General features: G+C 36.1%; 1 protein-coding gene across 3 annotated transcripts in view; it reads left to right on the top strand.

Moving 5' to 3' along the window:
* Nucleotides 1-22,718, top strand: part of USP32 (ubiquitin specific peptidase 32) — a 229,520-nt gene that overhangs the window by 108,488 nt on the left and 98,314 nt on the right. For all 3 annotated transcript variants that reach the window (XM_023732684.1, XM_004377840.2, XM_023732685.1), the window contains exons 3-5: nt 4,315-4,420; nt 6,721-6,839; nt 13,610-13,769. In XM_023732684.1, coding sequence (XP_023588452.1) covers nt 4,315-4,420; nt 6,721-6,839; nt 13,610-13,769 — 385 coding nt within the window. The remainder of the gene's footprint in view (nt 1-4,314; nt 4,421-6,720; nt 6,840-13,609; nt 13,770-22,718) is intronic.

Genomic DNA, 22,718 nt, shown 5'->3' with positions numbered 1-22,718 from the left:
GAAAAAAAGCAACACCAGCAGCCAACAAATGGTACTCAGAGAGCCATCCGTTCAGGTGTGTGGAATCCAAGCAGCCGCTGTTTCCCGGTCAAGAGACAGTGGTCGCAGGAAGCAGAGGAGGCCGAGTCGGGGTGAAGAAGGGTGGGGGGTGGGAAAGCGTCTATCGCCAATTACCAGTTGTTTTGTCTCGCGTCGGAAGCTCCATGAGGCTGCTTTCTTGTACTCCCTGTTTGCTGGTCTCCGATAGGAGTCCAAGATGGCAGATCCGCGCTGCGTTAGCTGGTAGGGGATCTCTGCGTGACTCTCTCCTCGCTCTCCGTTCTCTGTCAGTTTTTCTCACTCCATTTGGTGCTTGGCTGAGTTCTTTATCTCTTCATTTGATGTTTTAGGGTTTCAGGATTGTTGTATTCTCTGTTCGGCTTAGTTTTTCGATCTTTGCTGTGGAGGGTCGGCGTGGTGCTTCTGCCTAGAGTGCCATTTTGCCAGAACCCTCTGTGTTTAACTTTTTGAAGAACTGCCAAACTACAGAAGCTGTGCCATTTTACAATCCCTCCGACAGTGCTTCCAATTTCTCCACATTCTCTTCAACACTTGTCATTTTCCATTTTTCTGATACTAGTCATCCTCATGGTGGTAAAGTGGTATCTCACGTAGTTTTGATTTGCATTTCCCATATAACTTACTTTGGCCATTTTGTGTGTCTTAATTGGAGAAATGTCTTTTCAAGTCCGTTGCCCATTTTTGATCGGGTTATTTGTCTTTATGTAGCCTTTTGGATTAGGCTTCTTTCACTTAAAATAATGCATTTGTGATTTATCTTTTTATTGTATGCATCACTCTTTTTTATTGCTGAATAGTATTCCTTTATAGGTATGTACCATGGTTTGTTTATCTTTTCACCAATAGAATGGCCTTTTGAGTTGTTTTTCAGTTTTTACAATGATAAATAAGGCTACTGTAAATACTCATTTTTTAAAATATAAGTTTTCATTTCAGTTGGTCAAATATGTTGGAGTAGGTTTTCTGGATCATAGAGTAAATGTGTAAGTTAACTATAAGAAACTGACAACTTGCTTGCCAAACAGGCTGTGCCATTTGCATTCCCACCGACAGTGTTTGAAAGTCCCAGTGGCTCTCGACATGGTATAGTCAAGTCTTCTTAAAAACTATTCTTATTATTGTAAGTTAGTATCTCCGTGTGGTTTTAATTTTCAGTTCCCTAATGACTAATGGTACTGAACATTTTTTCAGATGCTCATTTGCTATTTGTATATCTTCTTTTGTGAAGTGTCTGTGCCAATCTTTTGCCCATTTTAAAATTGGGTTATTTTATTATTGAGTTTTGAAAATTCTGGGTACAAGTCCTTTTACAGACGTGTGTTTTTCACATATTTTCTGCAAGTCTTTTCGTTCCTTTAACAATATCTTTCGAAGAGTAAAAGCTGTTAATTTTGATGAAGCTCAGTTTATTTTAGAAAAAAAAATTTTTTTTAATGGATCCGCTTTTGGTATCATATCTAAGAAATCTTTACCTTACCCACAGGTCACAAATATTTTCTCCTGTGCTTTTTTCCTAGAAATTTCATAGTTATAGGTTTTACGTTTAGGCCACTGATCAACTTAGAGTTCATTTTTACATATGGTGCAGGATATGAATCCAACCTCATTGCTTTTTCCTGTCTTCTTTTGAATTAATTGAGTGTATTTGTTTATGTGTGTGTGATTTCATTTTATCTTCATTATTGATTTATTTTTATCTAAAAAATTTTTAGTGGTTGCCTTAGGGTTTGCCATATATATTTGAAATTAACAAGTCTTTCATTAAATAATATTATTTGAATATTATATGGTGTACTATTATACCATTTCTCATGTAGTATACAATAGTCCACTTCCAATTCCTTTCTCTCATCTTCCATGCTTTTATTTTCATGTGTTTTACTTTTTCATATGCTATCAACACACAATACATTTCTACTATTATTGCTTTAGATAGTCAGTTCTTTTAGAGGAAGGAAACAACAACTGTGTTTTATATTTTCATTTATGCCATTTCCAGCACTCATTTCTTTGTGTAGGTGTATGTACTGTATGGTATCATATTTCTTTTAGCCTGAAGAACTTCTTTTTTTTTTTTTTTTTGGTAGTACAGGTTTTCTGGTATAGATTCTTTGGTTAAATAGATAGGAGTAGGTTTTCTGGGTCATTCAAAAAATTTGTTGAATTTCTTTCTTTAAACGTATTACTCCACTGTCTTCTGTCTTACGTAGTTTCTGATGAGAAGTCGCTGTTACTTTTGTTTCTCTCAATCTAATGTGTCTTTTTTCCTTTGGCTGCCTTCAGAATTTTATCTTTGGTTTTGACTAGTTTGAATATAATTTGTCTGGTTGTTGTTGTTGTTGTTTTTGGGAGGGGGTAGGGGCTGTGATTTATCCTGCCTGCTGTTCTCTGAGCTTCTTCGATCTGTCATTTTGTGTCTTTTATTAGTTTTGGAAAATTCTCAACCTCTGTCTCTTCAGATACGTCTTCTGCCCCATTTTCTTCCCCTCTAGGATTTCAGTTACAAGTATGTTAAATCATTTGCTGTTTTCCTACAGCTCTTGGGTTTTCTTTTCTTTTTTTTTTCTTCTGTGTTTCATATTGGGTCATCTCTTACTTGACTCTGTTGAGTTTACTATTGAGCCATTCCAAAGCATTCTTCAACTTTATTACCGTGTTTTTCCTTTGTCTCTTGACAGTATTTTTTTCCCCCCTTCTTCTTTATAATTTGTGGTTGAAAGACAGGTATTTTGTATATGACAGTAGAGACTTAGCTAAATAGTATTTATGCCTGGTTAGACCTTTAGCACATGGGGTTGAGTCAGCCTATTCTGTAGTTGAGCTGTGTTTGTGTCTTATCATTGCTGTGGTTACCCTCAGTGCGCTACAGGCTGTAAATTCCAACATAGGGTTACCATTTTCTTAGGGTGGGGGCTGGTTTGCTAGAGGATTTTTTTCAGTGTCTGCTCTACCCTCAACTTTTTATCTTATCTTCCCTTTGTTACTATGCCTCCAAGAGGGTCTCTCCATGCTCTTACCTCTCTCCCAGCAGTAAACAACTGTCATTTATCCTCACTGCTTGCTGGCTCAGTGGGGGCCATGAGGAGGTAATACTGGGGAGAACATTCTCTGTTATCTTATTTCTCCCTCAGTTTTAGACAGGCAGTGTGTCTCTGGGTCTTAGAGTGAGACTTTCTCAGTGATCCTACCTCTCCCCCGGCAGTTGGGTGTTTGTAAAGGTCTAGGGCCATGATGTTTTCCTTTCCCTTCCCCTGGGATAGAGGATTTTTTTTCCTGTTGCCTTCTCCCAGCTGGAGGATAACCAAAAATAGTTATTCCACAAAGTATGTTTTTTGTGGTCTGTTCAAGGTAAGTATCATCTGAAGCCTCCTCCTTTGGCTAGCATTTGCTAGGTTGAGCTATCAGTGACAATAGAGACGTAAGAGCTTGGCTGCTAACCAGAAGGTTGGCAGTTTAAATCCACCAGCTGCTCCTTAGAAACACTATGGGGCAGTTCTGTTCTGTCCTATAAGGTTGCTATGAGTCAGAATCAATAGGTCTGGTCAGTGCATTAATATAGTTATAAATGTCATTTGGTGAATATATATTTTTGGTTTTCTTGTTGGCCATGTAAGTTTTATTTCTTGAAATATTCTTTAACCATGAGTTTTATTGATAATAAAATTCTACCTTGTAAATATTAGGCACTCAATAAAGAATTGTTGAATGGATGAATGAATTTATGTGATTGTTACTGCTACACCTTTCCTGTGCCTATCTGTTCTTAATTTCTGATCGCCATCGTACTTACTCGTTTCTGAGAGTATAATAAAATACCTTTGGAATCTTTTAGTATTTCTGAACATTCAATTAGAAGATGTCTTTACTTTCAATCAAAATGATGCATGTAAGTTTTACGAAGGTTGAAGGAAGTTCTGTTATTCCAGAAAGTCCTTATCCCATTATCGGGGCTGTTGAAGAAAACCTTTATCCTCTTGGACATTGATAAGTACTCTAAAGAGAAAGAATAAATATTTCATTGCATGAGCCAGTGATAATATGTTTAATGTACGTATATTAGATGTAGTGTATTCTTGGCTGAGTGCAATAACAGGGTGCAAAAGAGGAAAAAGAGGGAGAAACTTAGTCTCATTTCAGTAAAGTTTACCAGGATCTTAGCTGCAGATGGAAATAAGATTTGTTAAAAGTGGTCAGCCTCAAATTCCTCAACAACTGTGAACATATTCTAAGGCTGGCTTTATCACTTTCCCGTAGGTGATTTATTGTTCTTTTGGTGGAACACCCAAAGGACTGCACTTTAATAACTTAATAGTTGGACTCGTCCTCCTTACAAGAGGCAGAGATGAAGAGAAAGCAAAATGTAAGTACTTATATTGTCTCAAAATGATAATACCACAGCTGTGTACAAAATAATTTACTGTAAAGGTCTGATGACAGGCAAAGGATTTGAATAGATATTTCTCCAAAGTAGATATACAAGTGGCCAATAAGCACTTGACAGAGTGCTCAACGTAATTAGTCATTAGGGAAATGGGATTGAAACTACAATGATAGATACCACTTCATACCCACTAGGATGGCTAAAATGAAGACAATAACAAGTGTTAGTGAGGATATGGAGAAATTTGAACCCTCATACATTGCTGGTGAGATTGTAGAATGAGCAGCCACACTGAAAAACAGTTTGGCAGTTCTTCAAACTGTTAAACATAGGGTTATCTTACTATATAACCCACTGATTCTACTACTAGATACATACCCAATAAAATTGAAAACGTATGTTCACACAAAAATGTGTACACAAGTGTTCATAGCAGCATTATTCATAATAGTTAAAAAAAAAAGGAAACAGTCCAGATGTCTGTCAACTAATGAATGATTAAACAAGTATGATATAGCCATATAATGAAATATTACTCAGATGGAATATTACTCAAAGGATTGAAGTATTGATACATGCTACAACATGGATATGCATTAAGAATGTTATACTAAATGAGAGAAGCCAGTCACAAAAGGCCACATATTGTGTGATTCCATTTATATGAAATGTCAAGAATAGGTAAATTTGTAGATTCATGGTTTCCCAGGGACTGAGTTGGGAGGAGGGAATGGGGAGTGACAGCTATTGTATATGGGATTTCTTTTTGGGTTGATAGAAATGTTCTGAAATTAGATATTAGTGATGGCTGCACAACTCAGTGACTATACTAAAAGCCACTGAATTGTACATTTTAAATTTACATTACATAAAGTATAACATTTTGCTCCAAAAATGCCTAAGTTTTTATTTTTGACCATTGGATGCTAGATCTTTCTCCCTTCTTCCTTCCTTTTCTAACCTGCCTTCTGACTGCTTCTTCTAAATCTCTCAGAATCCTGTCTCTTCCTCCTGAGTCTAAACTGTTCTTTTTTCAATCCTTTAAAAAAAATTTTCCTTTATTGAGGTATATTTGACCTAAAATAAAGTGTACATATTTAAAGTATACGCTTTGATGTGTTTTGACGCATGTTTACACCCATTAAATCAAGATAATGAATATACCTAATGAACCTATCTGTAAACCCATTTTTATATATTGGAATTTAACTGTGATCCTGGTTTTTCCAAATTAGCATTCCTCCAGCAACACATATATACACTGGCTTCAGGCAGCTAGTAATTTAACAGAATTTCTTGTCACGAGCACCAATGTGTATTTTTAAAGTTCATTTTTATTATGCAGTATTTCAAACATATATATCATATATGCCTCCATCCATCTTTATCATTACTTAACATCATAGCATATTTGTTCCAGATCTTGTTTTTTGACAAATAAAATACAGCTACAGGTGAAGCTCTCTCTGTCTCTCCTCCTTGGTCCCATTCCTGTTCTTTCCTTAACAGGGTTAATCACTCTCACAAATTTGGTCATCTGTTGTTCCTCATGCAGGTTTTTATATATTTATGACATCTTTATGTATCCTTAAACACATCTTCAACTGTTTTGCAGGTTTTAAACTTCTTAATATATGGTATCATATTGTACTGCTTATTTTGCAATTTGTTTTTTCCCTGAATATTAGTTTTTTATATTTATCCATCTTGATACACACCTAGCTGAAGTTTCTTTATTTTAACTGCTATATAGTATTCCAGTGTGTGTGTGTATCTCAGTTTACCAGTTTTCTTGGTAATAGACATGCATCTTTTTTTCTGATTTTACTATTACAAACAATGCTCCAATGAGCACCCTTGTGCCTTGTGTACATGTATGCGAGTTTCTCAAGGGTAGAAGTAGAGTTACCTTGAAGTGGAGGTGCTAGGTGAAACATCTTCACTTTTACTAGATCTTGGTAAATTGCTATCGAAATTGGTTGCACTAATTTATACTCCAGTTACCAGTGTAAAAGAGATCCTGTTTCTCTACATCTTTGCAACTCTTGATATTGTCACACCTAAACATTTTTGCAAATCTGATGTGTTGGAAGAGATATTACATTGTAGTTTTAATTTGCATTGCCAGGTGATTTTGAGGAATAAATTAAATTACATGTATAAAGTGCTTGGCACTAGTAATCCTTCGATAATTGTTACCTTCCTGTTCCTGTCTTATTTCTGCTAGGGTATATTTAATCTATGGTAAGATTAATTTTTTCTGTCTTTCTTTCTCCTAGACATTTTCAGTCTCTTTTCAAGTGAATCTGGGAGCTATGTTGTTCGGGAAGAAATGGAAAGAATGCTCCATGTGGTGGATGGTAAAGTCCCAGAAACACTCAGGAAGTGTTTCTCAGAGGTATATTTAAAAATTTACTTTTCATTCCTTCTTCTTGACAAAGTATGAACTCTTAGTTGTCTAGTGAGTGTAGCTTTGATGAATAGATGTTTATGTGTAGCATATTCTCGGCATTTTTCTCTTTAATATTTGCAGTTTCAACTGTTTATGTGCTATGCTCAGAGGCTGTCATTACTGCTATATTTGTGAATCTGAAAAATTTCAATTCAGCTGTATAGGTAACTGTCTGTACTTAGGTATAATGAAACATTCTCAAATTCTCAACCAACACATGCACACACAGCTGCTTCTCCCTAAAGTACTGTCATGTCAGTTGCCCAGATACTAAACGTTCCACCTAGGTCCTCCATCCTCTCAGCCCCTTCAGGTTCTAGCCTCAAAACAGCTTAAGGCTCTGGGGCTCAAGAGATTTTGGAGACTTAGTGCTTTTATTTGGCTATGTTATAAGCTAAATAGGTTTCTCTGGATTGGTCTAATCTAACAATCTAACCTTTTTTTATTTTTCTAATTCAAACATATGAAGTATATATGTATTTCCTTACTATAGGCCATCTGTATTCATTTCCTATGTTGTGGAACCATGACCTAAGTGAACCATGAACTAAGTGGCTCAGAGCAACATATGTTTATTATCTCACAGTTTCCCTGGGTCAGGAGTTCAGGTCAGGGTTCAAGAGAATCCTCTACTCACGGTCTCACAAGATTTCGATCAAGGTGTAGCCTGGGCATTCAGTCGCATCTGAGGTTCAATGTCCTCTTCCAAGCTCACTGGTTGTTGGCAGAATTAAGTTCCGTGAGTTTATAGGACTGAGGTCCAGCTTTCTTACTGACCATCAGACGGGATCCACTCTTAGCTCCTAAAGGAAGCCCCTTCACATGGCAGCTTACTTCTTGTAGGATGAAACACTCCTACTCGTTTCCCTGAACTTACAGTTCACAGAATCCTCAGTGGGTACGAACAATAAATATTTATATGAGATTTTAATGTTTAGCTTTTGTATAGATTAAGTTATTAGAATATTTTGAAGGTAGAGAGCAGAGAAGAGAGTTTAAGAATTTAGAGTGCAGGTTTAAAGGGAAAGCAATATAAATGTCATTTGGAGTAAGGAGAGTACACCAAGATTCCAAAGACATACTTTCATTGATTAGGAGTTTTACTGAGGACTAGACCTGGTTTATAATCAGATCATCAAATCATTGTTTTTATAGTTCTCATCTTGTAAGGGAAATAACTTTGTTGTTCAGGGCTCTTCTTATTAAAAGAGTATACTTTAATGAAATGTTAAACCTATGTATAATCAAATTTTTCCAGTGCTCATGGAAAAGGGTGATGTAGTCTCTAAATCATTTCTCTCTAAATTTGGAATATGTTTTGTATATCAATTTCCTTACTTTCTTTATTATATTCTGTTAAACTAACATTACAATGAGTTTGTATTCCTTAAGTACACAAATGAATTGGCCCAGAACATGCTGGTTGATTAATATTATGATTCAGTTGTGTGACTAATCTTCAAAATGAGAAAATGACATACATAATTGAGAGTTGACTCTGTTTAGAAATAGATTTCTTTAAGGCAGGGGTAAGAAGGGTACAATTTAGCTTATATCTGAGAGATTGATATTTTTAACTGGGTATAGAACTCCTATTAGATCAGAACAGCAATCTCATAATAGTAATGAAGATCAGTTTTGCTAATATTCTTATGAGGTAAGAACAGATAACTAATCTGAATCATGCAAAGTGTCATTTTCCTCCTGGACACAAAAACAATGCAGTAATAAAGAAACTGATGTCATTACTTTAAAAAGTCAATTAATATTCTACCATATGCATTAATCTATCATCTGCGCCTATTTATTGCTTCTAATTTAATCATTTAATTCTCCTTCACAGATTTTTATTCTTTTTGAATGGTGTTTAAAGTTTAGTGTCTTGGTAGTTTTAATAACTATTTTGATAGTAGAATTTTAAAAAAGGTAGACCACAGTGCCTTTTTGAGCTTTGATCTCTAACTTATCATTACAGTGTGTTCATAAATGTATTTACAGACTATGTTGTCACCACCTAACAAAACCAAAAAACCAAACCTGCTGCTGTCGATTTATTCTGACTCAAGCAACCCTATAGGACAGAATAGAACTGCCTCATAGGATTTCCAGGGAGCGGCTGGTAAATTTCAACTGCTGACCTTTTGGTTAGCAGCCGTAACTCTTAACCACTGTGCCTCCAGGGATCCGCCTAACAAAAAGGAGGGTTCTTTTTCCTACTTTTAATATAATACAAAATGTGTATCTTTTTCAAAGTATTAGATACTACGGTAGTAGATGGTTGACTTTAGCTGTCTCATCGTATGGCTATAAAAAGTAAAGCTACATATTATTATATTAAGAAGTTTCACTTACAGAGGAGAAAGTATTAGATTTTACCTGTTTTCTTTACAATAAATCAGAGACATTTTGTTATAATGACATTTAACTGCATAAGTTATACAATATTGAGTAACAAGACTGTTGCTGAGACTGCGTCTCCCAAACTTGAGAAAAAATTAAATACACACACACACGTGTATGTATACATGTATCTGTTTATGTTAAAATTTTAGGAATTACAACTTGGCCGTTTTGAGAGTGAAATATCTTTATACAGCAGAATACGAAACAAATCACATTCTCTTTCCAATGGAAATTATATAAGTATGTGTTACGTATGTTTGTATGATATGTAATAATAATATTTCTTATATTGAAGTATTTTAAATTTAAAAGTATTTAGATAATTTGTAAGACTTCGGTATTTAGTAAAAATCTGTAGCAATTTCATAAACTTTGGAAAGAGAATGTGATTTGTTTTGTATTTCACTCTCACAGTGGCCAAGTTGTAATGCCTAAAATTTTAACATAAACATATACATGTATACATACATACGTGTGTGTGTATTTAATTTTTTCATGTTTGGGAGAGGTAGTCTCAGCAATAGTATTGTTACTCAATATTGTTAAGATGTCAGTTCTTCCCAAAACGATACATAGATTCAACATAATCCCCAAATACCAGCAGTCTTCTTTGTAGAAATTGAAAAGCTGTTTTTAAAATTGAAAGTAAAAGTATAGGAGGTAGAATAGCCAAAACAATTGTAAAAAAGAAGAATAAAATTGAAGGACTCACACAACCTGATTTCAAGACTTAACTACAAAGCTATAGTAATCAAGACAGTGTGAGATTAGGGAGAGGATAGATGCATGGATCAACAGGAGAGAATCAGATAGTCCAGAAATAGACTCGTAGATATATGGTCGATTGATTTTTGACAAAGATGCCAAGAGTTATTCAATGAGAAAGGATAATATTTCCAACAAATAGTGCTAAAACATGTATATGCAAAAGGACCTTGACCTGTATCACATACCATATACCAAAATTAATTCAAAATGTATCATAGACCTATGGGTAAAACCTACTGCTATAAAATGTATAGACTAAAACAGAAAATCTTTGTGACCTTGCGTTTAGCAAAGATTTCTTAGGTAGAACACAGAAAGCACAAACCATAAAAGAAACAAAAAGCTGATAAATTGGACTTCATCAAAATTAAAAACTTCTGGTCATTGTAAGAATTTCTTAAGAAAATGAATAGACTAACCACAATCTGGGAGAAAATATTTTCAAAACACATATTTGATAAAGGACTGGTCATTTCTTAAAAAGTTAAACTTATCATGTGACCAGCAATTCCACTCTTAGGTATCTACTCCAGAGACATGAAAACATATGTCCACACAAAGACTTGTAGATGAGTGTTCATAACATTCATAATTCATTATTCATAATTATTCAGAAATGCAAATAGCCATTAACAGGTGAATGGATAAACAAAATGTGCTATAGTCAGTACAATGGAATACTGTTCAACAATAAAAAGGAACAGACTACTGATATCTGCTACATCATGGCTGAACTAAAAACATACTAAGTGAAAAAAGATTATATGTATATATAATGTACGATTTCATTTTTATAAAGTACCTAGAAAAAGCAAATTTATAAAGACAGAAAATGGGTTAGTGTTGCCTGGGTCTAGGGGTGAGAAGGAGTACTGACTGTAGATGGATGTGAGGGATCTGTTTAGGGTGATAGAAGTATTCTGAAACTGGATTGTGGTAATGGTTGCATAACTCTTTAAATTTACTAAAAGCCTTTGAATTGTACACTTAAGTCTGGTAAATTATACCCAATAAAGCTGTTAAATGTTAAAGGGTATGTATAATTCTTCTCAGTTTTTGGTGGTATATACAAAGGGCAGTTAACAGATACTGATGATCTGCAGCTGCATTACCTGGGGGTGCTTACTGATCTGGGTGTGGCTACATGCTAAGAACCCAGGATTGACTTTGGGCTTGGGTCATTGTTGGAGGAAACTAGCAGAGTTTTTGGCAGTTGTGCCGGCATGGAGTGACAAGACTGGAGACTTGAATGGCTTTAGGCATGTGGTTCTTTTCTCCCTCAAGACATTTGCTAAATTCTGAAACTGTACAGTGCAAGAGGTTAGATATCTTAACCTCTGAAAATCAGATCAAAATTTCTTGTAGTCTTGCAGTGCTGGGGAGATATGGACTTGCTAGGCTCTCAATTTGAAGAGAACAAACCAGAGGTAGTCTGAGTTTTATTAAAACTGCAACCCAGACCTGCTTGGAATAAGGTAGTCATCCCCACCCCTGGTCTAATCTTTCTAGCGAAGATCAGAGTGAACCACTCTGGTAGATGATAATATCTGGAGCCTCCACAGTTTATTATTTTGTTTTGTTCTTTACACCTAGTCCAGCATTCAGTCAAAAATAAGTAGGACTGTGAAAAGACAGGACCATAAGACTAAAAACTAGAAAAAATCAGAAGCAGATCCACAGGTGATCCTGCAGTAAACTGAAGCAGTGCTCAGGTTGCCATGAGATTGCATTTCATGATAGATGTAAGTATATCACTTACTGGCCTTGAGCTATTCTGTGACCTCCATGTACCATCAAGGCCTGATATCTGCTAGAAAGATTAGACTTGGGGGTGGGAATGACTACTCAGTTGATTGGTGTAATGATGTTTGCGTTTTAATTTTTTGTCATTTTAAGAAAATAACTAATAATTTATATTGTACTTATCCCAATGTCAGAGATGTTAACACAACTTGTGGAATTTATACTACTAACCCTCTTTCTAGACTACATGTAGGGTAGAGAAAGAGTATGAGTATGATCCCTAATCTCTAAACATGTTGGCAATGTCCTCACATGTCCCTGCAGCAAATCTAAAGCCCTGTTCTTCCACTGAGAAAAACAAGACTGTCAGTTTTGTCTCAATTGTTTGGATTGCAGTGTTCTGAAACTACCAGGCTAAGCATATTGCTAGTATTGAGTAGATTGCTACTAAACAATATAGAAATTGTCCAAGACATTTTTAATATGTTCTTGTTTATTGTTTACCATGCTTCTTTTAGATTATTAGTTACTTGTATCCCCTACTATTTCTATCAGGATTAGAGCTTCTAGGCTCCTGAATGTCATTCTTCATTGTGTTTCCCCTGGGTTGGTTCTTTCTTTTTCTCACAGAAACATCCGGCCCTCACTCAACCGAGGATCTCTTGTCTGTCGGACAAGGAGATTGACTCGGACAGTGTCTTAGTCATCTAGTCTTGCTATAACAGAAATGCCACAAGTGGATGGCTTTAACAAAGAGAAATTTAGTCTCTCACAGTCTAGGAGGCTAGAAGACCAAATTCAGGGCACCAGCTCCAGGGAAGGGCTTACTCTCTCTGTCAGTTCTGGGGGAAGGTCCTTGTCATCAATCTTCCCCTGGTCTAGGAGCTTTTCAGCACGGGAAACTCTGGTCCAAAGGATGCATGCCTCCTCCTTCTTCTTGCTTGGTGGTAATGAGATCCCCATGTCTCTCTGCTCACTTATCTCAAAAGAGATTGACTTAAGACACAACCTAATCTTACAGATTGATTCCTGCCTCATTAACATAACTGCCAATAATCCCACCTCATAAACATCATAGAAGTAGGATTTACAACACATAGGAAAATCACATTAGATGACAAAATGGTGGACAATCACATAATACTAGGAATCATGGCCCAGCCAATTAGACGCACATTTCTGGGGGACACGATTGATGTGTCCTTTCAGCCTGGATACTTTTTTCTCCAGAGATTTAGCCAGACAAAGACTTGGAAAGAAAGCAGAGAAACTACTTGCTTCATTTTGTACTCCAGTTGACTTGTTAGTAAATGTTTCCAGTGAGCTTTCTGGCATCCTGATTGTCTACTCAGTAAATGTAATTTGCCAATGAAATTTAAAAGAGCATTGTAAGCCCATGCAGATTTAATTAACATATGCTAATTCAGACAGATTGGGGAGTGGTGAAGAAGTGGGATGAGGCAAGTGAAAAATTGGATTTATTAAGTATTGAAAGAAATTCAATTTATTGATTTCAGGATCTACCTTAGCAAATAAAGTATGGCCTATTAGTTGAAATGGACTGCTTTAATGAATTGATTAAATAATTTGCAGTTATCATATATATTTTATACAGATGGGAGTTCTGAAGTGCAACTATTCTTGAAAGCAGTTTACTTTCCAAGTATATACCATGTAGTTACTTAGGTAGTCTGGATAGTAGAAAGATATATGTCAACTAATTGCAAATTTCAAGTTATTTAGATTCTAAGTAACGTACCTTAAAGTTTGATTGAACTTGTGTTTTCTTTTTTTAATTTTAGGGTGAAAAAGTTAACTATGAAAAGTTTAGAAATTGGCTTCTTCTAAACAAAGATGCTTTTACCTTCTCTCGTTGGCTACTGTCTGGAGGTGTATATGTTACCCTCACTGATGATAGTGATACTCCCACTTTCTACCAAACTCTGGCTGGAGTCACACACTGTAAGTAATGACATTTTATTGTTTTCTGTTTACTTTTTAATGTAGTGCCTAGTAATACGGGAATATGAGTTTAAAGGAGAAATTTATTTTTTCTTCCAAAGTGTAATAAAATTAAATACTTGAGCATGGAATACATAAGAAAACCAGACCAGTTACTGTCGAGTTGTTTCTGACTCATGGCGACCCCATCTATATCAGAGTAGAACTGTGCTCTACTCTCGTTTTTAATGGCTGATTTTTTTGGAAGTAGATCACCAGACCTTTTTTCCTAGCTGCCTCTGGGTAGACTCAAACCTCTAACCTTTCAGTTAGTAGCCAAGTGCATTATCTGCGCTACCCAGGGATTCCATGGAATATACATGTTGTTGAGTCAGTTCTGACTCATAGCAACCCTATATGACAGAGTAGAACTGCCCCATAAGGTTTCCTAGGCTGTAATCTTTACAGAAGCAGATTTTCACAGCAGATTGCCACATCTTTCTCCTGCAGAGCAGTTGTTGGGTTCGAACCACTGACCTTTCAGTTAACAGTGGAGCACTTAACCATTGATCCCCCAGGACTGCTTATGGAACACACAGCTGTCTACTAATTGATCTTAACCAAGCTGCATTAGTTTCCTAGGGCTGTTGTAACAAATTACCACGAACTTGGTCGCCTAAAGCGACAAATATATTCTCTCACAGTTCTGGGGTCTGAAAGTTTAAAATCAAAGTGTCAGAAGGGCCATGCTCCCTCTGTAAAGGCTTTGGGGAAGAATCCTTCCTTGCCCTTTTCCAGCTTCTGGTGAGCCAGTGGGTCCCTTCACATGTGGTAGCATAATGTCAGTCTCTGCCTCCATCTTCACCTGAGCTTTTTCTCTGTGTGCCTCTTTGTCCTCTCTTCTTATGAGGACAGCAGTCATTGGATTTAGTTGTTGTTAGGTGCCGTTGAGTCAGTTCCAGCTCATAGCAACCCTGTGTACAACAGAACCAAACACTGCCTGGTCCTGTGCCATCCTCACAGTCATTGCTATGCTTGAGCCCATAGTTGCAGCCACTGTGTCAGACTATCTCGTTGAAGTCTTCCTGTCTTTTGCTGACTCTTTACCAAGCGTGATGTCCTTCTCCAGGGACTGGTCCTTCCTGATAACATGTCCAAAGTACCTGGGATGAAGTCTCACCATCCTCACTTCTAAGGAGCATTCTGGCTGTACTTCTAACAAGACAGATTTGTTCGTTCTTCTGGCAGTCCATTGTATAGTCAATGTTCTTCACTAACACCGTAATTCAAAGGCATCAATTCTTCTTCGGTGTCCTTTATTCATTGTCCAACTTTAGTGTGCGTATGAGGTGACTGAAAATACTGTGGCTTGGGTCAGGTGCACCTTAGTCCTCAACGTAACATCTTTGTTTTAGAGAGGTCTTTTGCAGCAGATTGGCCCAATGCAATACATCATTTGATTTCTTGACTGCTGCTTCGATGGGTGTTGATTATGGATCCATATAAAATGAAATCCTTTACAACTTCAGTATTTTCTTCGTATGATGTTGCTATTGGATTTAGAGTCTGCCCTAAATCCAGGATGGCTTGACCTCAAGATCCTTAACTAATTACATTTACAAAGACCCAGTTTTGAACATGAATTTTGTGGGGACATTATTCAACCCACTACACAAGCCTAAGTGTTAACTTCTACTGTTCATCTTTCATATGGTTACAGAAAACTACCTATACTCTGCTTTTGCTTATGCTGCTTCCTAACACTGATATGCCCTTCTCTTTGCTTCTACCTGTTAAATCCTAGTCATCTTTGAAAAGTTAAATCACCTGCCAACTTTTTTTTCATGAAACCTTTTCTTGCTCTATCAGAAATCACCTCTCCTTCTTATAATGAACTTATCACTTTCATCCTTGTTTTTATTTCTAGCATTCTGTTTATTTGTACAACATGTCATCTCTCCCAAGTCATAAGATCCTTTCAGACAGAGAGACTGTATTATTCATCTTTCTTGCCCTATGCCAAACCTTTAATAAGTATTTGTAGACTTTGGGCGTCAAGTGCTATTTATATTTATTACTCTGTATGACTTATGACTAATTACACTCTATCTCCACCCTCTCCCTTTCCCCACTTTTTTATTCTGTTGTTACCAGAAGCTCTGACTGATAAATTCTGGCGTGAACAGGCAATGAACTTGATTCTGCTGTTTTTCAGTGCCCTTGTCTTTATTTTAGATAAGAAAGCCTTTCCTTTTGTTCTTTTGCATAAGAAATAGAGGAACCATTTTCTACTCACTGTAAGCAATACCTACCGTAATATTTAAATTGGCAGTCATATAGATATTCTGCTGAGCTTTTGCTTTCATTTGTGATTGGTGAATTATTTTTCTGCAAATGTCGACTACTTCCCTTGAATGGCTTGTTCCTTAAATTAGTTCTGATATACTTTGCAAATGCAAATGCTTCCTATTGCCTATTTTTGAAAGCACTGTATTATTAGATTATAGACCTATTTAAATTTAATCAGTCAAATAATTTTCCAAATGTTAAATATGTCAACCCATCATATGACTCCATTTTTATCATGAAAATTTTGTTTTTTGTTTTCTATCAGTTTGGAAAGTTTTTCAGAGTTTTAATAGTATATAAAAATTAAAATGCTTTTATCTTAAATTATATAAAGCAAATATTGATGTAGATGCATTGTTTCCCCTACAGTAATGACCTTCTAATTTCTAAACTGAGTGTTCTCTCAGATTCGTTGTACCTACTAACCTCTATGCAGCATTTTAGCACTATTGACCATTCAGTTTTCTTGAAACTCTTTTCCTTTGGCTTTTGCAACATTGTGGTTTCCTGGTTTTCTTATTATTTCTTGTGAGTTTTTCTTACTGCTCCCCTTCTTCTGTCTACTTTTTGAAGTGTAAGTTATTTCTCAAGGGTCGACCCTTAACTGTATTTTATTTTTGGATGATGTGCTGTCTTGGCTTCATCACAACCATTTCCATTGCTTCGCTTATCCTTCATATCTATACAGGTGATACCTAGATGAACTTTTCTGGTCTCAAAGTCTCTCTCAAACTGCCTTCATTTTAACAAATGCCTCTTGGATATATATTCTAAACTCCTTATCTCATCGTATCTAAAGCCAAATTCATCTTTCCTGCCTCAACCCCCCTAAATGTTAAAAAAATAAATAAAAAAATAAAATGTATTCTTCCTCCTGTGTTTTCTGTCTTGGTTAACAGTATTTATAATTCCAGTTGTCCAACTTGAAGTTACCCTTGACTTTTCCTTTATCAGTCATATCTAAATCCTGTCAGTCTTAACTCAGCCATGTTTCTTGCATCTTTCTTTCCTGTTACTATCTTTGCAATAGTTTCTGTATTTGTCTTACTGCCTCTTAATGATAGGAAAGAATGAAGGACAATGTTAATTTTTTTAAAAAATACTCATCTAATTACTTCACATACTCTGCGCCCCGCTCAGAAACCTTTGAGGGTTCTCATTGTCTACAGAACAAAATTTAAACTCCTTAGCATGACTTTCAAGTCTCATGGTATCCTAGCCTTGACTTAATTTTCTATACCTGTTTGTCCTCACATACGTTCTCTGCTTCAGCTGCAGAGGAGTGGTCAATATTCCATGACTACACCATGAACTTTTATAACTACCCCGTATACCATTGCTCTTAATCTTCCTTCATTTAAGGATGCGTGCCATCTTTCAGCTCTTGTTTTTTTGTTTATTGTTGTAGTTTAAGTGAAAGTTTACATTTCAAGTTAGTCTCTTATACAAAAATTTATACATACATTGTTACGTGACCCTAATTGCTCTCCCTATACTATGACAGCACACTCCTCCTTCATCTTTCAGCTCTTGACTATTGAAATATTCCTTTGTCATCAAAGCCCAGGTCAGATGTTGTATCTTTTGTCATGCCTTCTCCATTTGAGTTAATTTCCATTTGCAATCCTGCAACACTTTATATTTCAATTATAGCAATTGACATGCTTTTTGCCTTATCTTAGAGTCATTTGGAAATGGCCTTGTTTACTCTAGAAGTTACAAGTCCCTTGAGGACAAAGCTTATGTCCTGTTCATCTTTGAGTTTTTCTTGCACAGTGGACTCAATGCATGTAACTTGATTGAACTGAATTGAAAAATTTTTGACCACTAATAGTCTACATTGTAAGTACTGATTTAAGCATTTGATTTCCTCAGAAATGAAGAGCAGGTGTATGTTGTTTTAGGATTGTAGGACTAAATCTGTATACCAAGGAGAAAATCATTGTGTTTGAATAAGGTTCAACAATTTCATAGTATGTGAATGTTTACATAAAGACAGACCATGTTTTTATTTTAGGGGGAAATGAATTATGATATTTACAAATGTAAGGAACTGCTAAAGGTTTCAAGTTTAGTTGTTTTAAGATCTTCATTTTGAAACTTTTGGTGAGCTAAATGATGTGAGATACAGAAAATCAGTTAGAATTAAGTTAAGGCACATAGAGGATCAGCTTTCTTTAAATACAAAGGAGTTATCCATCTGAACTAATTATTTTATCTATTCCATGTAATGCAGTCATTGATTTCCCTGGTGGCCAGAGAAGTAAGTCAGTAGTGTGTTATAAAAGCCTGAAGAAATACTATAGTTTATATTTTCTCATTTATAACATTTTTATTTGCTAGCATCTTAGTTGAATTATGTCATATTGTTGTTTCTTGTAAGAAAAATACTCAAAAATAAAAAATTAATCTACTATAAGACCACTGTAGTATAGTGAGAGTTACCAGCCTTTTTTGAGCTTTAGAATTATTTAACGAGGATGTTAAAAGTGCAGGTTTCTGACTCTGTCTGCAAAGATTTATTTTGGTGGGCCCTCAGACTCTTATGAGCCCTGGTGGCACAGTGGTTAAGAGCTCGGCTGCTAACCAGAAGGTTGGCAGTTCAAATCCACCAGCTGCTCCTTGGAAAACCCTATGGGCAGTTCTACTCTGTCCTACAGGGCCTCTATGAGTCAGAATCTACTTGACGGCAACAAGCTTTTTTTCTTAAAGGACTCTTAAACAGATGTCCAGGGTAATTCTGATATAGATGGGCCATGAGCTGCATTTTGAGAAACACAAAGTCAGACTGGTCCTACTATTCATGTAGCTTTGGGCAATTTAACCTCTCTGAACTTTTTTCCTTCCTCTGTAAACCGGGGGACAATGACAAAACTTACTTTATAAGGTTATTGTAAGAAGTAAAAGATAATATATTTTTGAAAGAACTCAGCCCTGTGCCTAGCATAGAGTGTGTGCTTTACAATGAATACGCACTCTCTTATAGTAGTGAACACTATCCTAGGGGAAAATTACTACAAAGTTATAGTAAAGCAAAAAGAAAGATTTTATTTGACGTATGTTCAAAGAGGCAAAAGTGGGAAATGGACAAGTATGCTTCCAGAGCTATGTCTGTCTGAGTCCTAGGAAGGGTACAGAATCATCAGTATATATTGACATTACAAATTGGTAAAATCATTAAAAGCTACACCTTTTCACAGATTGGCTAAAAACTGCTAAATCACTGTGATTCTACATTTTGAATGATCTTTTCTTAACAATCATTGGTACAGGTTTCAGTAATGACAGTCAGGAGGGTGTTCATTGGTCCAACAATTCTTACTATTTACTAAATGCTAATAGAAAAAGATAGGGGTGGAAAATATGTAGGCCTTCTGTGCTCTAAGTATTTGTTTATGTGAAAGATCTCTAAAAGGATGTTTTCCAAGATGGTCCTAGCTATTGTTTTTATACCTCAGGGCCCAACTGATGTGTCTTTGTGAGTCCTTGTGAGTCCAGCTCCAGCTGGGTCACATTCTTTATGCTCAAGGACAGGGAATAATGGTTCCAGTTTTAACTCCTAAGTCAACAATTGGCTTGTGAATGCCAGTGGGCTTCACCCTGCCGTGTCCAGAGAGTAATTGTTTTTGGATCAAGCAATTTTCTAATAGAGGGCTGTAGGTTGGTACAAAAATTAACTTGCCCAGATGAATGGGAAAAAAGTTTTTCTTACTGGTTTGTTTGCTTTTATATTATACAATTTATAGAAGTAAAACAACCAACAATAAGTTAGTGTTACTAACAGCTGAATTGCTACTGGCTCAGGCAAGCAGCTACTTTATTAGTGGGCCTTACTGTGAATGCACTATCATAAAGTCAGACTTACTGCTAAGTTTTCATAGAAATTCTGACATGGACAAGTTTACATTCTGATTTATCTATTATCTACAAGTTCTCACTCAACTTCTGGCTAAACAATTCACTGTTGATGTTCTTTGCAGGCTCTTCCACTCAAAGAATATTTGGTACGTTAAACTTTTAAAATAATGTGTCAGAACTGTGGGAACTTGCTGTGATAAAAATAGGGAGTGTTATTAACTGATTTAGAAATAGGAAATATTTATTTTAAAGCATCAGTGACTCCATTTAAATTTGTGTAATGAGCCAAGGTATCTAGGAAACAAAAAAGAACTACAATTTTTCACTTGTAAATAACATTTGTTAGAGTGCAGATGCCTTTAATTACTTTTTCACACTGTTGTAGGGGAAAAACATCACAAAGTTTAGTAAAGTAAAAAAGTTTTATTTGGCACATATTCAAAAGGACAAAAGTGGGAAGAGGACAAGCATGCTGCTAGAGGCCTGTCTGCCCGAGTCCAAAGAATATTACAGAATAGGTAAGAACGGTAAAACAGACAAGCTTGCTGCCATAGCCATGTCTGCCGGAGTCCAAAGAATATTACAGAATAGGCAAGAATGGGAAGACAAGCATGCTGCCACAGCCATGTCTGCCCGAGTCCAAAGAGTATTACAGAATAGGCAAGAATGGGAAAACGGACAAGCATGCTGCCACAGCCATGTCTGCCGGAGTCCAAGGAAGGTTACAGAATCATCAGTATATATGAACATCACAAAATGGGTAGAATCATTGAAAGCGTCACTTTTTCACTGATTGGCTAGAAACTGTGACTCCTACATTTTGAATCGTCTTTCTTAACAATCATTGGTACAGGTTTCAGTTACGTTAAGTCAGGAGGGTCTTCACTGGTCCAATAAATTCCCATTTACTAAATGCTAACAGAAAAAGATAAGAGTGGAAAGACTTTTGTGTTGTGTTTGATCGGCTTTATGCAAAAGTTTCCCTAAAAGATATTTTCCAAGATTATCTTAGCTATTGTCTTTATACCTTAGGGCCCAGTTGATGTGTCCTTGTGAGTCCTTGTGGGCCCAGCTCCAGCTGGGTCACATCCTCTATGCTCAAGGACAGGGAATAATAACTCCGATATTATTTCCTAAATCAACACACAATTATAAAGTAAGATTTGAAGTCACAGTAAGTTGAACAGACTGTCATATTTAATCAAATTTTGTTCCATTTTATGTAAATCACAAATGAAGACTGGGGGGCTATTTATATTCAATACACAGTTGGAATAATTAACTTTTTAAATACTCAAGAATTTATATTTTGTCATGGTAAGTACATCTTTCAAAACTGCAAATTCAAGCTATTGTTATCTTACCTTTTATTTAAATTTAAGAAATTAAATCAGAATTTTAGCCCGGAGTTCAAGTTTTTATGCTTTGGTAAATATTAACCAGATTTTTACCAGGGCTGTTATATTTTTTGTATCATAATTTGCTATTTAAGTACCTATGATTTAATTTCCTAAAAAAAACTTTAATATAAACTTTAGTATAAAAGTTCTTAGTGACAGCGAGGGAAACAGAATATGCTTGTGATGATGCTCTTTTGGTTCAGTATGCAGAGAACATATATAGAGATCATAAACATGTTTGCAATAGGTTGGTACAGGTGTTATTATTTTGTATGTTTGTGTGATACCTGAGAGAAGATTCTACTACCAAAGACCAAACCCTAGTCATTTTGGCTTTTTCTCCTAATACTCTTTCCCCATCTATTTTGTCCATAGATACTTAGCACCACATAGTGTTAGAGTTTGGAGTAACAGATTATAAACTCAAATGTGATTAGTTTTAATCGACTTTTCACAGATTTAAGTCAGTCTATCCCATCTCTGTTATTGCACATGAGTAGTCCTAGCCAAGCAAGGTCTGCAACTCTCTGCTTGAGTCTGATGACTCCTCCTTTGGATGCTAACCTTTGAAATATCTGCATTCTAACTAGACTGCCTACTAGTTCTAGATTGAACTGTCGTATTTAACATCCTTTTTTTTTGTCACTAGAAAGTAAAGTTCTTTCCTGATATATCTTGGACCCATGATGTAAATCCTTCTCTAGGTTAGCCTTTTCCTTGTTTTTGAGTTGAAGCATAACACATAGCCTTTTTTTGTTTTCTTTTCTGTGCCGATGCTACCTATCTTGCCTCCAGACATTTGTACACACTGTTTTGCCTCTGCTTTTAATATCCTTCTCTTGCCTCCCTGGTCAACCCTTAGGTGTTCTTCATGTGCCTCTTTAAATATCAAGACCACCGGGGTCTAACCTCTTATATACTCCTGGAAAACCCTATGCCTGTCCCTTCGTTGGAGCCCTGGTAGTGCAGTAGTTAAGAGCTACGGCTGCTAACCAGAAGGTCAGAAGTTTGAATCCACTAGCCACTCCTTGGAAACCCTATGGGGCAGTTCTACTCTGTCCTGTAGAGTCTCTATGAGTCGGAATCAAATCGACAGCACCAGGTTTGGTTTTATCCCTTCATTATACTTTCCACACTGGATTAAAATGACCAGTTTTCACTTCTGCTAGACTCTAAGCATAGTTGTCTTGTTCCTGATTGTATCCCTAGTTTTTAGCACAATGGCAGGCAGATAGTATTAATATTTTATTAAATGTTTGCAGACTGTTAAATGGTCTTTGACCACAGCTTCTGTACTTTTTTTCCCAAAAATACTTTGTGGAAAGTTCTAACTTACCACATGCAGATTGAGCACTTACTATGG

This window comes from Trichechus manatus, unplaced genomic scaffold, assembly GCF_000243295.1.
Source record: "Trichechus manatus latirostris isolate Lorelei unplaced genomic scaffold, TriManLat1.0 scaffold00054, whole genome shotgun sequence".
Lineage (NCBI taxonomy): Eukaryota > Metazoa > Chordata > Mammalia > Sirenia > Trichechidae > Trichechus > Trichechus manatus.
The sequence above is the reverse complement of the archived record's forward strand: the minus strand, read 5'-3'. Positions and strand labels throughout refer to the sequence as shown.